The sequence below is a fragment of the Mugil cephalus genome, chromosome 1 (genome assembly GCF_022458985.1).
Source record: "Mugil cephalus isolate CIBA_MC_2020 chromosome 1, CIBA_Mcephalus_1.1, whole genome shotgun sequence".
NCBI lineage: Eukaryota > Metazoa > Chordata > Actinopteri > Mugiliformes > Mugilidae > Mugil > Mugil cephalus.
This window is the reverse complement of record NC_061770.1, coordinates 25,129,324-25,143,473: the sequence shown is the minus strand read 5'-3', so window position 1 is coordinate 25,143,473 and position 14,150 is coordinate 25,129,324. Positions and strand designations below refer to the sequence as shown.

At 40.6% G+C, this 14,150-nt stretch overlaps 1 protein-coding gene across 1 annotated transcript in view; it reads right to left on the bottom strand.

Annotated features, from left to right (window-relative positions):
* ntsr1 (neurotensin receptor 1 (high affinity)) overlaps window positions 1-14,150 on the bottom strand; it is a 46,907-nt gene that overhangs the window by 18,032 nt on the left and 14,725 nt on the right. Inside the window, exon 2 of the mRNA XM_047577597.1 lies at window positions 3,493-3,694. Within this exon, the coding sequence (XP_047433553.1) occupies window positions 3,493-3,694 (202 nt within the window). The remainder of the gene's footprint in view (window positions 1-3,492; window positions 3,695-14,150) is intronic.

Sequence of the window (14,150 nt, the reverse complement as noted above, 5' to 3'; positions counted from 1 at the left end):
TCGCCCCTCTGATTATGATTGGTTTCTCCTTGCGTTTTCCTCCATTAGTTTCATCTGTGTCTCATCATATATCTATATATATCTATATATATGTATATATATAGACCTGCCTTTCCCTTTGCTCTTTATTAAGTTGTCTGTGAAGTCACCCCTTTGTATTTACCCCCTGAGTTCTTGCCTGGATTTTTTTTTTTTAATTTTATTTTTGGATTTGCGCCTTTTGTTTATGATTTTATTTTTAGTTTTTTTTTGTTCCCACCTCCCTTTTGTGTCCTACCACACCATCGTAGCGTAACAGAACATAACATGAACCTGTATCTGTCCTTTTTGGGTTGGGCAGCCAACTGGTGCCACACATGAGAGGATGACAAGTGCATCTCAGGCTTGTCGCAGTTGGAATCATGAGTAATTATTTAACAAAAGAGAAGTGTGTGCATGTTGCTTTTGGGGTAAATAAATAAATTATGTTTTTAATGAAATAAATCAGCATATTTAAGTGAGCTTTTGCTTCCTTGGGTTCAAGATAATAATCAGCTGCAGCTCGCAGTTCCTTCCCGTTTGACTCACCACTACATCACTGACTAGATAACACTGATGAATTTTGGTGGCTTTGAAACATTTGCTCAGTTGGAGTGAGTGAAGTGCAGATTGCTGACAGTTTGATGGAACAACTTAATTAATACAGAAAAGTGTGGGCTATCTTCTGAGGCATGCATCCGCTGGTGAATGTGTGTTGCTACCGAGCGTTATCTCCGTCTCCTTCTGGGCGACGTTGGTTTCATGCAGCTTCTGAGGCTCTTCTCTGGCGCAGCTTTAAGACTCACTGCCAGGCACACTTTTGAGGGCGCAATCTGTCGTTCATGGGAGTCAAACCAATCTGCACAATTTATTTTATGTCACTATGTGAATTCTGACCACTTCATTTTGTGCCATTGACCAACAGGATCCAACTCCACTGCGCTGACTGACATTTGTGATTAAAATGTATGAATTTGGGCTGAATCTTTAGAGAAGTCCAATTAAGAGGCAAAAATTTAATGCATAAATAGAATGTTTTATTCAAATTCACTGGCTTACATATTTTAAAATGTGATGTGCAGACAGATTCCTGCTTCCACACCTTTTGAATTCTGAACATGGACAAGTGAGGAGTCCAGTGGGTCGTTACAGCAAACTAGCAACCGGTTCATCAACTGTATTTAAAATACTTCACTAAAGATGAAGCTCGTTCTGCCATGACATGTCAAGTACCACTGCAATGTATCTGAAAGACATCCGCTTGCAGAGGAATGGTCTAAATCACTGTGGTAACAGAGAGAAGGAGGCTGCACATCAACTATTTGGTAGTTAAATTATTAGACCTTTAGCTGCAATATATGGAGAAGGCTTCAGAGAAATATCTAGCTAATTACACTCTGGAAAACTATTAAGTGCTATTGATGGTGCTGAGTTGCAGCCTGTTATTATACAGGATATACATATCTAGAGCTCAGGTAGTAGGGGCACTCTAAGCATTGCATACGAGTTACACTTCTAATTTAGGATATGTAACTATAAAAATAAGTATTTTTTAATTATCCATTCTAATAATTATGGATGTATGTGCAGTATTGGTTGATGTTTGCATTAAATTCAACTTATAGAGGTGATTTATTCTGACTTGAAGGAGCAGAACATGACTGTGATGATGATTTGGTTCTTGTGGGAGACAATAGAGGCGACTGTGGCTCAGTAGGTAGAGAGGTTACAGGTTCAATCCCTTGAATGTGCCATATACTAAAGTGTCCTTGAGCAAGACACTGAATCTCTGCGACTGTAAAGCGTTTCGAGCCCCAATAGATAGAAAAATGCAATAGAAAGGCAACACCATTTACCATTTACCAATAGACAACAGCCTGAATTAGTGAGCTAATGATGCTAACTGATGAATGCTAACATGAGACAACCTGACTGCAGACGTCTCAACACTAATGTAACATAACGTATTGGACAAATAAAAAAAATTATGCAGTTAAGTCATGCTTGGTCCAGTCAGAGCCTCCTCTGTTATGGAGTCCAGACTTTTTGTGGCAAATTACTACGATTTGTGTTAGAACCATCAAGATTTCTTGGGGTTGATTAGACAGATTTAGTCACCAAAATGGACACAAAGAGACAAATAAGCATATGTACAAATATAAATCCAATTTAGAATCACCAATCAACCTAAGATGCATGTGTCTGGGTTGTGGAAGGAGGTGGACAGCAGAGTGATATGATGGCCAAAACGTTTAAATTCCATCCAGTAAAACCAAAGAATGTGCTTGAGATGTTTTTAGTTCTCATCCTCCTGCTCCTGGTCGAAGAATAATCCAACCGCACAAAGAGCGCAGGTGAGATGAATGTGGGCAATCAGCTAAGAACTAATCCTCTGCTAATCCCCACTTCATTGTTGTTGCTGTTTTTAACTAATTGTGGCACCTTAGCCGCTGCATAATTTAAAAGTGAACTAATCTAATTGCAGCTTGTGTTTTTCTCACATGTTTTGTCTTTACCTCTCGCTCTCCATTAGCGGCTGTTACGCCTGAATGTTTTATGATTGCGATTAGATGTTTCTCTTTCTAAATCCAGCTTTGGAGCTGGAAATAATGACTCCCGTCAAAAACTTTCATGCCACAGAAATCCAAACCCATTGTGAGTCACGAAACGCCCGCTAAAGGGGAAAAGAACAAAGAGGTCTTTATCTTCCAGAGACAGGCCGTAGGAAAAACAATTCTCCCCACACGACTGTATTGTGTTGTCGTATTTGCCCACCTGTCCGTGTGTGGGGCTTCATTTGTCTCATTGTTGGAGCTAAAGATGCCGTAACCTCCGCTTCACTGTGGCTCTAGGACTGTGTCAAATAGAAAATGATGCACAGACAAGTAGGTGTAACTAGGATCCCGTTTAGTGTTCAGCTTTTAGTGCCTGTGGTGTTCACAGCTGACATTAACAAATGTGTCCAGTCTCAGCTTCTCGCTCTCTATGCAAATAAACTCAGGCACGATTTGGGATGTGGTAAAATATTTTGTCATTGGCCGTCTCTAATGGATCTTTGCTGCTGTTTGAGAACATTGAACAGGTGTTTTATGCATTTGTGTCATCACTTTGGCTTTAGGTACACGTTATTTATTGATCTATGCATTGACGTTAGTTATATGTGCACAAAACCCCTGGAAGCTTCCGTATGAACCACAATCAGTTATAAAGGTAAATGAAGACATGGGTAACTACTGCGGAAATTTGCTTAACTCCATGGAGAGAACATCAATAATTAACCGCAGGCCAATCTGTTTTTCGCTGACAGAATCACACACAAAAAAAAATTCTAAAAAAATTCTACTAATGGAAGATCACCCCTGTCCAGTAGTCAGTCTTTAACATGATCCAAGACTTATTGTGTGTTCACGCTACCAAAGCAATGAGGTCAAGTGTGTCCCAGACCACGTCCACAAAGTGTTTATTGGAACTTACGGAGAACAAGAACCCCGTGGCGAAGGGACTGAGCGCGGTTGGGCTCCATGGTGACATTCAGCATGGTGGGGTTCCCCCCGATGATGCAGACGCGGTTCTCCTGCTCGGCCTCGCGGAACATTCGGAGCAGCTGGTTGGCTATGACCCCGTTCAGCACCGATATGGCCACCATGGGAACCACGAAGGACAGGAAGGCATTTACCTGCGCAGGGAGGAACGAGACAAGGCGCTGAACAACACAACTACGATGGAGATGCTCAACCTTTCAAAAGATTGTTAACAGATTAAAGAGAGAAAAGGTTAAATTGCACACAAGATTTTTTATATTTTTCTGGAAGTCTTTATTTCGAGCTGGTTGTTGTCAGGCAAACTAGACAATGAGTTTCTCTAATGGGGACCCTACTTGCCTCAGGCTGAATGTGTGTTACATTAAAATAAGTTATTGTCACATGCCACTTTGTCCCAGTCCCATCCAGCAAAAAAGTTTGTTGTTAAATGCACAACAACAGCTAATGCTAATCAGACAGTGGACCAGTTTAAAGCGTTTAAAAGGCCAAACCAAGGCAGTTTTAAAAGAAAAATGCAGTAGGACTACAGTTTTGTTACGTGTGTTTGTTATTTAAATAATGTAAGCTAATTTTACTCTTTTCTTAAAATCAAATTGTTGTTCTGAATGCTTCATGTTTTCTTGGGGACTTGAGGGGGTGTAGGGGGGCCCTGTTTCCTGGGGCGTCCAGAATGTCTTGAAGCAGCCCTGACCTCATGAAAGTGATTGAGAGATTCCTCAAAATAGTCTTGTTTTGCTTCGATGACAGCTTTGCACAACTTCCTAAAATATAAATCAAGTTCTGTTTCAGTGTTTCTATGCCTTCAGTATTAATCTGCAATGTGAAAAACCAGTGAATGAGAAGGTTTGTCAAAACTTTGATTGTATTTAAACACATATTAGCCAGAGCTTATCGAGTAAATAATGCAAAACAATAAACTAATAATTTATTTACTCACATTTGGACACATTCGAGTTAGAAAACAAACACACAGCTACAAGGCCTTTATTCAGAAGTTTGGCAAAAGCACAGTCTGGTAAACTGTGTGTTTTGTAAATTCAGCAGAATATAGTATTTTATTATTGATATAATATTTGATTCAGTGTGGCTGTCTGGTGAACACGTGAGTTGGGGAATCTGAGCTTTGGCTGATATACAAAGTTAAATATACTGATATTGATTTTATTGGTGTTGTTAAGCGTGTAAATAATCTAATTTTGCTCTTTTCTTAAAATAAAACACGTGTTCCTGAAACAACCCTGGTCCTAATTCAGGAAACAGAGTGAGTTAGATATCAGTTCGTCGGTAGTTGAGGAAATACAGTTCGTAGTGTTAATTCCAAAGCCGTTGCAGACGAGGAGGATCTCAGTGACACCAGACCATCAAAGGCCAGTACCCAGTGGAACAACCATGTGGAAAATGTGATGAAAATAACCCACTGAAAGTCTTTTTAGGCTTCCACTGCTTCTAGGAGCATGTGCCACTGATGAGTTCATCCGTTTTATTTATTTATTTATTTTTTTTGAGCGTTTTCTCCCTCAGGTCGGTTAGTTTGTTCTGGTGTGAACACAGCAATCACACTCCGCTCTGGAACAAATGAACCGAGCTGAGCCTGATTGCCGTGGCTGCCCAGAGTGGTTTGTTTGCTCTGACCGATACGACCACATCAGGGATTATATGACCAGGCAGTTTAACCGATGCGTCTTTGGAAGAGTGAACTTCTGACAGAGGCGTCTGGCAGCAGCAGCAAGGTTCCTTCTTATCGTATATACGGTTCATAAACACAACACTCAGTCTGATTATGTCCTGAAATCCAGAAACTGTTTGCAAGAACGTGGTGATGAGGCCGCGTCACAGCTTTGTTCTGCAATCCGTTCAAAGGATAAATGTAGTAACAATTTGTTTCTACGACAAGTGTAGTAACAATATTGTATAAATTAGCTGCTGATTCAAATTGAAATGTAGTTCCAGTTAGTTTTTCTCTTTTTTTGCCGTTTCCACACAGGTTTACTGAAAATGTTAAAAGCAAACAGAACGAAGCGCAATAATAGACGTTCACTGATCAGGCAAAACATAGTGACCTCCTTCTGATCACTGTGTAGGTCCCACAGGGATCTGGTGAATTTGGAGGCCATGTTTAAAACTATAATAAAACTGAATCAAAATCTGAATTCTGTAATTAAAACCAAGCAATTCTCTCCAATAAGAACAGATTTGAAGATGATCACTGTCAGCTATATTTACTTGACACATTAGGAGGAAGGAGGTTCCACCTGTTCACCTATGATCAGAGCGTTATTCCTACTAGCGATGGACCATCGGTTTCCTTTCTGATCTGATACTTTGTGTTAATTCACCCTAATGTGTCTGGTAAACCTAAAAAAAAAAACAAAAAAAAAACGGAGTGTATTTCAAATCATAGCTTCATAAAGAATACAAGACATCAGAGTCATTTATTTATTTATTATAAACTCTGAAGTATATTGAGGTAGTTGTCTCATTTACTGTATAGTCGAGCTGATACAACAACAGAAAAACCAGAGACACAGTCACACAAAATATGTGAAAATGCTGTTTCAAACACTAAAAAATAAGTAAAATAATAAGACCAGTAAAATTAATTATTGATAACTGTTATAAAATGAAAACTTCCATCTTAATTGTGACCCTGTTCTCTCCTCTTCTGTCCTCATCATAAATGTCTCGTATTCTGTGTTGTGGTTTAACCTGAGTTTGTGTTTCACGAGGTTTGTTGTGTTGCTACAACTCAGTAGTTTAGTTCCTTTTCACCGTGTTCCTACATCACCTCCAATGACTGAAGTATCAAAAGTATCGATTTTAGAGCATAAAGACCTGGTATCGATATTTCAGCATCGATCCACACATCACTAATTCCAAGTGACGGCTCCAAGAAGCTGTTTAAAAAATGATCCAGAGCAAAACTCGTCTACAACATCTAGTTTCCATTTGTGCTGTTCACATACCCTTCAGTGTTCCGCATATAAAACCAAACATCACAGAGCATGCCATTACTCTCAGTCTGTTTTTCTCCGTTTGAATGAGCAAAAGAAACAAAACACAATCTTGTCTGTGCACAGACTACAGGTTATTACTCAAGAGCAATAAAACAAAAGTGTGTTGATGAGCAGAAAATTCATAAAAATATGTAGGAGCCTTAGAAGATGAAAAGTGTGAAGCCAAACAAACAGAGGAAGGTGCTTTTGAAAACACTTTTTTCTGTCAATCACGACAACACTGAGCCCTCTTCCGCTAATTTAATTTAGCACACATGTGAAGCAACAGTCCCCAGCTCTTGATTTGTTTTCTTTGGCAAAGGGAAAAAACAAACCAGCAACAGCAATTCAAAAGCACTCGATGGAATTACATTTTTATAAGTGGAGACTTTGTTAAAGATTTTGGAAAAGCAGAGTTTTTTTGTGTGCAAATAAATCTCTTTTAATGCCCCGTGTCGCCACAAGAATCTGGGAGCGAGCAGTGACTACTGATGGAGGAGAGAAGAGAGGAAAGGTGGTGCTCAGTGGTCATCTGGCTGTATGGTTTACATCCATTCCCTCTCACTCACTCATACATACATGCACACACAGATGGTGGTGCTGTTGTTATTCTGAGGGATAATCACAGATGAAAAAATGTTAATGGCTCTAATGAGGCAGTCCGGCTGACTTCTGAGGTCCCACTGCCTCCTAAGTGCTGATGAGTGATTAAAGTTGAAAAGGAGAAAAGAAAACCCCGGCTTCAGAGTCAGCTCTAAATATCCAGCTCGGAATCGTTAGGAGGAGAAACAGCGAGCTAATGTGGCTAATTGAGAGTGAAGTGTAAGGAAAGTGACTGGATGGGAAGTGGTTGACAGAGAGAGAATATCAATGGGAGTCAATGGTGAAGTCTCCTGAAATCTAGATGTCTCATTCTCACAAGTCCTGAAAGTAGACAAAGGGAACCCAATCAAACACATGAAACAAGAAAACGAATCATCAATGAATCAATGTTTCCGGTATCTGCTGATCAGCCTTCATCCCATTCCTCAGAACAGAATAACTTCAGTTCTGAGATGTTGGTGGTTTCCTCTGGCATGAACTGATGCCACAACATTTCTACTGGACAAGACTTTAGACTTGGCCATTCCTAAACATTCATCCTGTTCTTCTTCAGCCTTTATTTTCTAGAACCACTTCCAATAAAAAGTGGTAATAAAAAAACGCCTACATTTTGAAAAAACTGTCAAATATCTAAAGCTAAAACATTTTTGTGCTAGCATGCGACGGTTTTTCAGACGTATTTCCCCGTCACTGGAGATGACGCAGGGGGTCATGTGACCACTTCATTCAAAGTCTAGTGTGACAAGGTTTTAACAGCATTATGGGATATCATGACACAAGACTTTACGAGAGCTACAGCTCATTCGCAAAACACCTTTCAATGGAAACACGTACAAAGAGAAATTGTACTTTTCAGAAATACCGCTTTTATTTTTTGGAAAAACTGTAATGGATTCGCTGCTAACCATGATGAGAAAGACCTGGAACCAGATGCAGCAGAACAGGCCCAAACCAGAACATTAGCGCCCCCATGTGTCATGGAGGGATGAGGTTCTGATGCTGTTATGCAGTGTTGGTTCATCTCCAAACATTTAAACCAAACTATTCTACTCTGGTCTCATCTGTCCACTAAACATTGTCCTGGCAGAATTCACTGATACAATTCAGGGGTGCTCCAGGTGTTTCCTCACACTGTCCAAAGACGTTGGGTTCATTGTTGATTCTAAATTGGACGTAGGTGCGAGTGTAAATCGTTGTCTGTCTCTCTGTGTTGGACTGGAGACCTGTCCGAGGTGGACCTAGCCTCTCGCCCAATGACAGCTGGGACACAAACATTGTCCCAATAGTCTTCTGGTTTGTCCACATGATGCTGATCGAACTGCAGATGCTCAGAAATGTCCTTTTTGGACAGACACCAGTGTCTTTGTCCATCACACCATGTTTGTTGAGTGGATTCATCAACATTAATCTGTTCATTCCACCGTGCCTGTATACCTGCGTATATGTTTGGGATAACTGGTGTTATCCTAAACAGGTTGTTACAGCATCTGTAGCTGCAAGTCAGCAGCTGTTGGCCACGCCCCTTTTTCCAAAAAAAGCACCCCTGGCGTTACTATGGATACGCTCTTCAAGAGCCCGGCTCTACATTACAATATGATGCATTAGTGTTGCTACCAGCTGGTTTCAGTTAACAGTAACTCCTCATAGAGACCTAGCAGATGTTCCCACATTAAGTCTCATCTTATCACAAACAAATAATCCCACTGTGGTGTAAATAAAAAGGATTGCCTGATGTTATCTCGGATTATCTTATTTCCTATTTCCTGAGAGATGTCCAGGCCGCCGCCCGCTCTCAGGCATTCGCCCGCATTTCGAAAAAAACAAAATGAATTATTCCCTTATTGATGCCTCATGGGGAAATTCCATCACTGCATTCTGACCCGTCCATTTGTTCTCACAGTAGTGTGTACAGTTGGAGCAGTGAGCTGCAGCCTCACGTAGGCCGTGCCCGGAGAGCAAATTGGAAAGGGCAGGAGGCGAACTCCAACCACTACTCCACACACCTTCAACGTACAAACACATGTTCATAATCTCCCCGACCACTGAGGCAGTTACATCTCCTCCTGATTTCATTCACGTATCACAGCGTGTTACAGAGTCACCTAATTCATCTCTTCCTTTACAAAGAAGGAGCCTACTGTTCCGACTACTATCACTCCGCGTGATAATGGTGCATTTTGACTAGAGATGTTCTACGCAGCATATATGCAGTCTGCTTGTTTACCGTCTTTCGGAGCCTTTCCTTTGGCTCGATGGCTCAAATAAATAAACCACTCACATTCCCTCAAGAGCGTGATAGCACTTTGAAGAGTAATTACACAGCTTCTCGAAAGAGGCGTCTAATCGTCACATTTGTGAAGTTTCAAAGAGCAATTAATTTACTTTCAAGCAGTTTGCAGATTAAATAAAACAAAACCTCTGTTTGCACGGGTCTAGTTTTATCTGGAGACGTCTAGTAATCTGCAATAATTGCAGAGGCCGCCCTGTGATCTTAAACCCCGTGCGTATCGGCCATTAAATAAACCAACCAAACAGCACTAATCCAGCACAGATTAGCATCTCTGTGATTTTAAATTCCATTTACTTAAGAGTTATGAAGGCTCAGTGTTATTAGTTAAAGTACGGAAGGACGGATGTTTGGGCACAAAGTCAAGTCTGTCGCTGCGCAGCAGATCCATTCACAGGAGGAAAAATAAATAAATTGGTATTCACGGCAGCATATTTAGATTTTATGCAAAGGAATCTGCAAAATAACTAAAGCTGTCAAAAAGTGTTGTGGTGTGGGACACTACCACTGAATTCCACCATTTTTACGAAGGTAGTTAATATAAATAATAACTTTACTCAACTAAACTCTATTTATAAAGCACTTTAAGAAGAAACAGCTGCAGCCGAGACAAAGTGCTGTACATGGGTAAAATAAGAGAATTAGACATAAAACAAACAATTAAAAAGCAATAAAACAATAAAAACAATAATATAAAGCACTAAAAGCACCAAACAAGGGAAGATTCTCATACTGGAGTGAACCCTGAGGAATATAAATGGGTTTTAAGACGAGTTTTAAAAATGGAGTGCGATAGTACATTTCAAAACATTAAACAAAGTAAGTGCCTAACACATAAATGTGTGTTTTGTAGTTGTGGAGGAGGTGGAAAGTTGCAGAGCACCACACAAAATACAAATGTATGGGTGTAATCTCTGAATCAAATGATGTCCCCAGGTAACGAACAGGTACCACATCCAAAATATTCAATTCAGTTCAATTCAATTAACTTTATTTATCCCCGAGGGGCAATTAAAAAGCACACTGAGAAGTCAAAGACAAGTATAAAAACATGAATACGTTAAAGCTTGAGTCCAGACCTCCTCTGGCTCCAGATTCCTGAGAGAGGAAGGTTTGAGGTTGGGTAGATGGGAGGCGTGGGTGGTCAGTAATGGCTGTGAGGACAGGAGGAGGACAGCTCTGGGGGACGAAGGTCGCCCTCCTCCTCTGAGTCCTCCACCAGCGAGACAACGTCCAGAGGGAATTGGGTGTAATGGGTCCCACAGAGTGTGGAGAGGGATCAATGATTTCTTTCTATCTTGAAGTGAGATGGAATGGAACCAGCATGTGAAGGAGAAGATGCTTTCTATGAAGGAGCAGTAGGATGTTATGAGGATGTTTTTTCTGTTGGTTGTTGAATACTGTTCCCAGGTACTTGCATTTCTCCACCATTTCCACAGGTTCCACATGAATGGTGGTGATTACGGCCTCAGACTAGTCTCAGTAGCTTCTGCAGCTCGGTGCAACCTTTTATGTAGCACTTAATCATTCCATGTCAACTGTGTTACTGGAGAAAAATAAATAAAGTGACATGAAGCATGCAACAGCTTCCCATGTTTAAAGACAAATCACCATCTAGCAGGAGCTGCCCTGAGGAAATGCAATAAGAGCAAACGCTTGAACAAAGCCACACTTTTAATGATGAGACAACAACCCCGGAGCAGCGCAGGTACTTCACTCATTTCAAAATCAGTCGCCGAAGCACCAAATTTACCGCTCATGTTTGTAGCTGTGATCTGTGGAATCGAACCCACCTCCACAGCATTCACTGCTCCAGCCGAGTCTGAGCAGCCCAGGATCGTTTCATCTACAGCTCGGTTCAGACTCTCTCTTTGCTCCTCTGATGGTAAATCGCATCTCTTTCCGATCTCATCCATCTCCAGCTTTCATCTTTCATCACGTTTGGGTTCTCGACGCCAAAGTTCACACTGTTCAATCAGTGTTTAACTTGCATGCAAATCATTTTTACTTCAATTTTTATTCCCTGACGGTAAATCTCTGCTAATTAAGATGGACTGATTTTTTGCCGTACAATGTGACAAGCCTACTGCAATATTAATAGAGCAGCAGAGACACCATAGTACGCTCATCTCGGATTTAGACGTGTGGGTGTAACGTGGGTCTGGAAACGTGATGCGGCTGCTGGGGAAGTGTGAAGGAGTTGCGGCTTCCAACAAATGGGACTAATGATTTTATAATTCATAGCGTCTGCCTTCTGGTAATAATGCTCACCTGGAGCAGCCATTAATATTCCATTAATATTCCATTAAAGCAGGCGAATGAAAATAAAAACAATGCTTCTAGATGGCTCTAAGGGCATGCAACAAAATAAAACAAGAGAATAACTAAGTTATTGTCATGTTATGTTCATTTCAGTACATCTACTTAAAATATAGAGATGGTGCAGAGACAAAAAGTCTGTGCCTCCAAAACCAATGTCCTTCATGTGTTTTTAAGTTGTTCCTAAAGCGTTACCTCCACATGAATGAGTACGAGATCCAAAAGTTTCCCAGCAGAACATTGCATTTTACATGGTTTACATGGAAACTTCTTTTTTCTCATTTCAACTGAAGGTTTCAGGTCAACTGTTCACATGTGAGGTGATGTATTCTGACCTGGTGTTTACATGAACCACTACTTTTAATCTGAATGGCCATTTTACAGATGTGTGACATGCGCAGGTCGACGAATACGTCTTGTGACTGATCAAAGGTGGAGGTCTCTCGTCTAATCAGCATAGTCGTTGCAATTGTTTTTACACTTTTATTATTAAAACAGCTAGATTCGGAAAGTTTCTGGGGTCATATACACTTTTGCCAGTGTTTTCCCTTCCATTATATTGGGGGAACCCTGTACCGCACCTAAAAGTCACATTCCATAATTTAAGATGTTCCATGTTATTTACTTCTCCTGTTGGTGTACGGGGCAGCGACAAAAACAGTCACCAGCTCCAGCTCCAGCTCCAGCTCCAGCTCTATTCGGCCCTTGATTTGGATGAGTTTTGATCACTGTACTTCACACCAACTTGGATGTTGATGTTGGAAATCCCCCCCCCCCCCAAACAGCTCAGAGCTATCAGCTTGAATCAGGTTGACGGTTCTCATGGGAGATGGTAGATGCTCCATTGGCGATAAAATGTTTGCTTTCATGCCTGTGAGCTGCCCATGTGGATAAGGCAGCAGATTATTCAACTGTCAGATGGAGTTTTTTTGAGTAGTCTGTGAAGACTCAGTGAAGTTTGGAGGTCAGTCCTTGTTTGTTCAAGCAGGGGAAGGTTTCTGAACTTACAGTATGTACCTGACAATGATCAACGTCTATTGTCTAGCCGTATAAGTTGCACTAATGTTTTCACAATGCATCTTATTTGCAAAATGGTCACTGAAATGTGAGATTATGGAGACTACAGTTACAGTGTGAGGAGTTCTTATAACAGGTCAGTCTCAGATCCACCATCAGTTCATTAGTAGACTCATTTTGTTATATGTAACAAGAAACTGCAGGACAGTAATATAAAACATGAAAAAATAATGTATTCTCGATTTATTTCAAGCTTGGGAACAGTTTTATACTTTTAAGAAATGAAAATATGGTCACAGGAAGTTACCTAATTCTAATTTATCTCCACAATAAATGGAGTTTTTACTGAAAATTTTAATATCAGTTTCTTCTAAAGTTGGTGAACGTTGACCTGACAATTCACCTTGTTGCTGAGCGTTTTTGAACTCTTCTGATCCCAACTCCAAACTCTGCTTTCACTTAGATCTACACCTATAAAGTTGAATGACTTTCTGTGGGTACATTTTAACATGATAGCAACTCAACCATGCAACTTTCAGACATGCTAATGAGAATACTAACAAAGCATTCTGGCCTGTACCCTTCTTTGCTTTCTCATTTAATTTGGATTTCTACACCCCTGTATACTGTGACAATGATGACACATCCAACCTGTATAATGACACATCCAACCATGAGACTTTTGGGCTATAGAAGCAGAAGACCAGTTCAGGTTCAGCAGTCTCAGGCTGCAGACTAAACAAATAAATAATTATACATGCTCTGAATGGGTTGTAAGCAGCCTGAATTCATTAACGCAACCTACCCATCAGTTCAGATGGCTGCTAGTGGGGTAGCGTAGGGAGGTTTTGACACTTTGGACCCATTTAATACTAATCATTCATGATTTAACTGCCAGTCTGTGTACTGCTGACCCTGGACGTCCCTTTATGGCCAATAGTACACTGGCTTGTAATGGCCAAGTCCAGTTGGATCCAGCATTTTTGAAAAGCGAAAGATTGGCAGCATGAAGCCAAAGCTCAAGTGAATGCTTCCAACGTCTTATAGAACTGAAAGAAACTGTAACTGTGGGAAAAAGGAGGCCTTGTTTTACTGTAACTCACAGTAGTTGGCGCTACTGACAAAATTCAAAGTGTGGCTGAACGCTGGGAAGTTGTGCTTTTGTCTGCTGGAAGATCTTTGTGACATCTCAAGGGTATAACTAACTTTGTTTTTACCAACAAATTCCTCCAAACAACGCTCTCTTCCTGGAGCTCCCTATTCTTGTGTCGCTCCCCCCAACTTGCAGCCAACAGCAGAATTTTATCCATCGGTGAGTTACGGTAATTCAAATACCACAACTTTTTTTTTTTTAATCCAAATGCTGTAAAT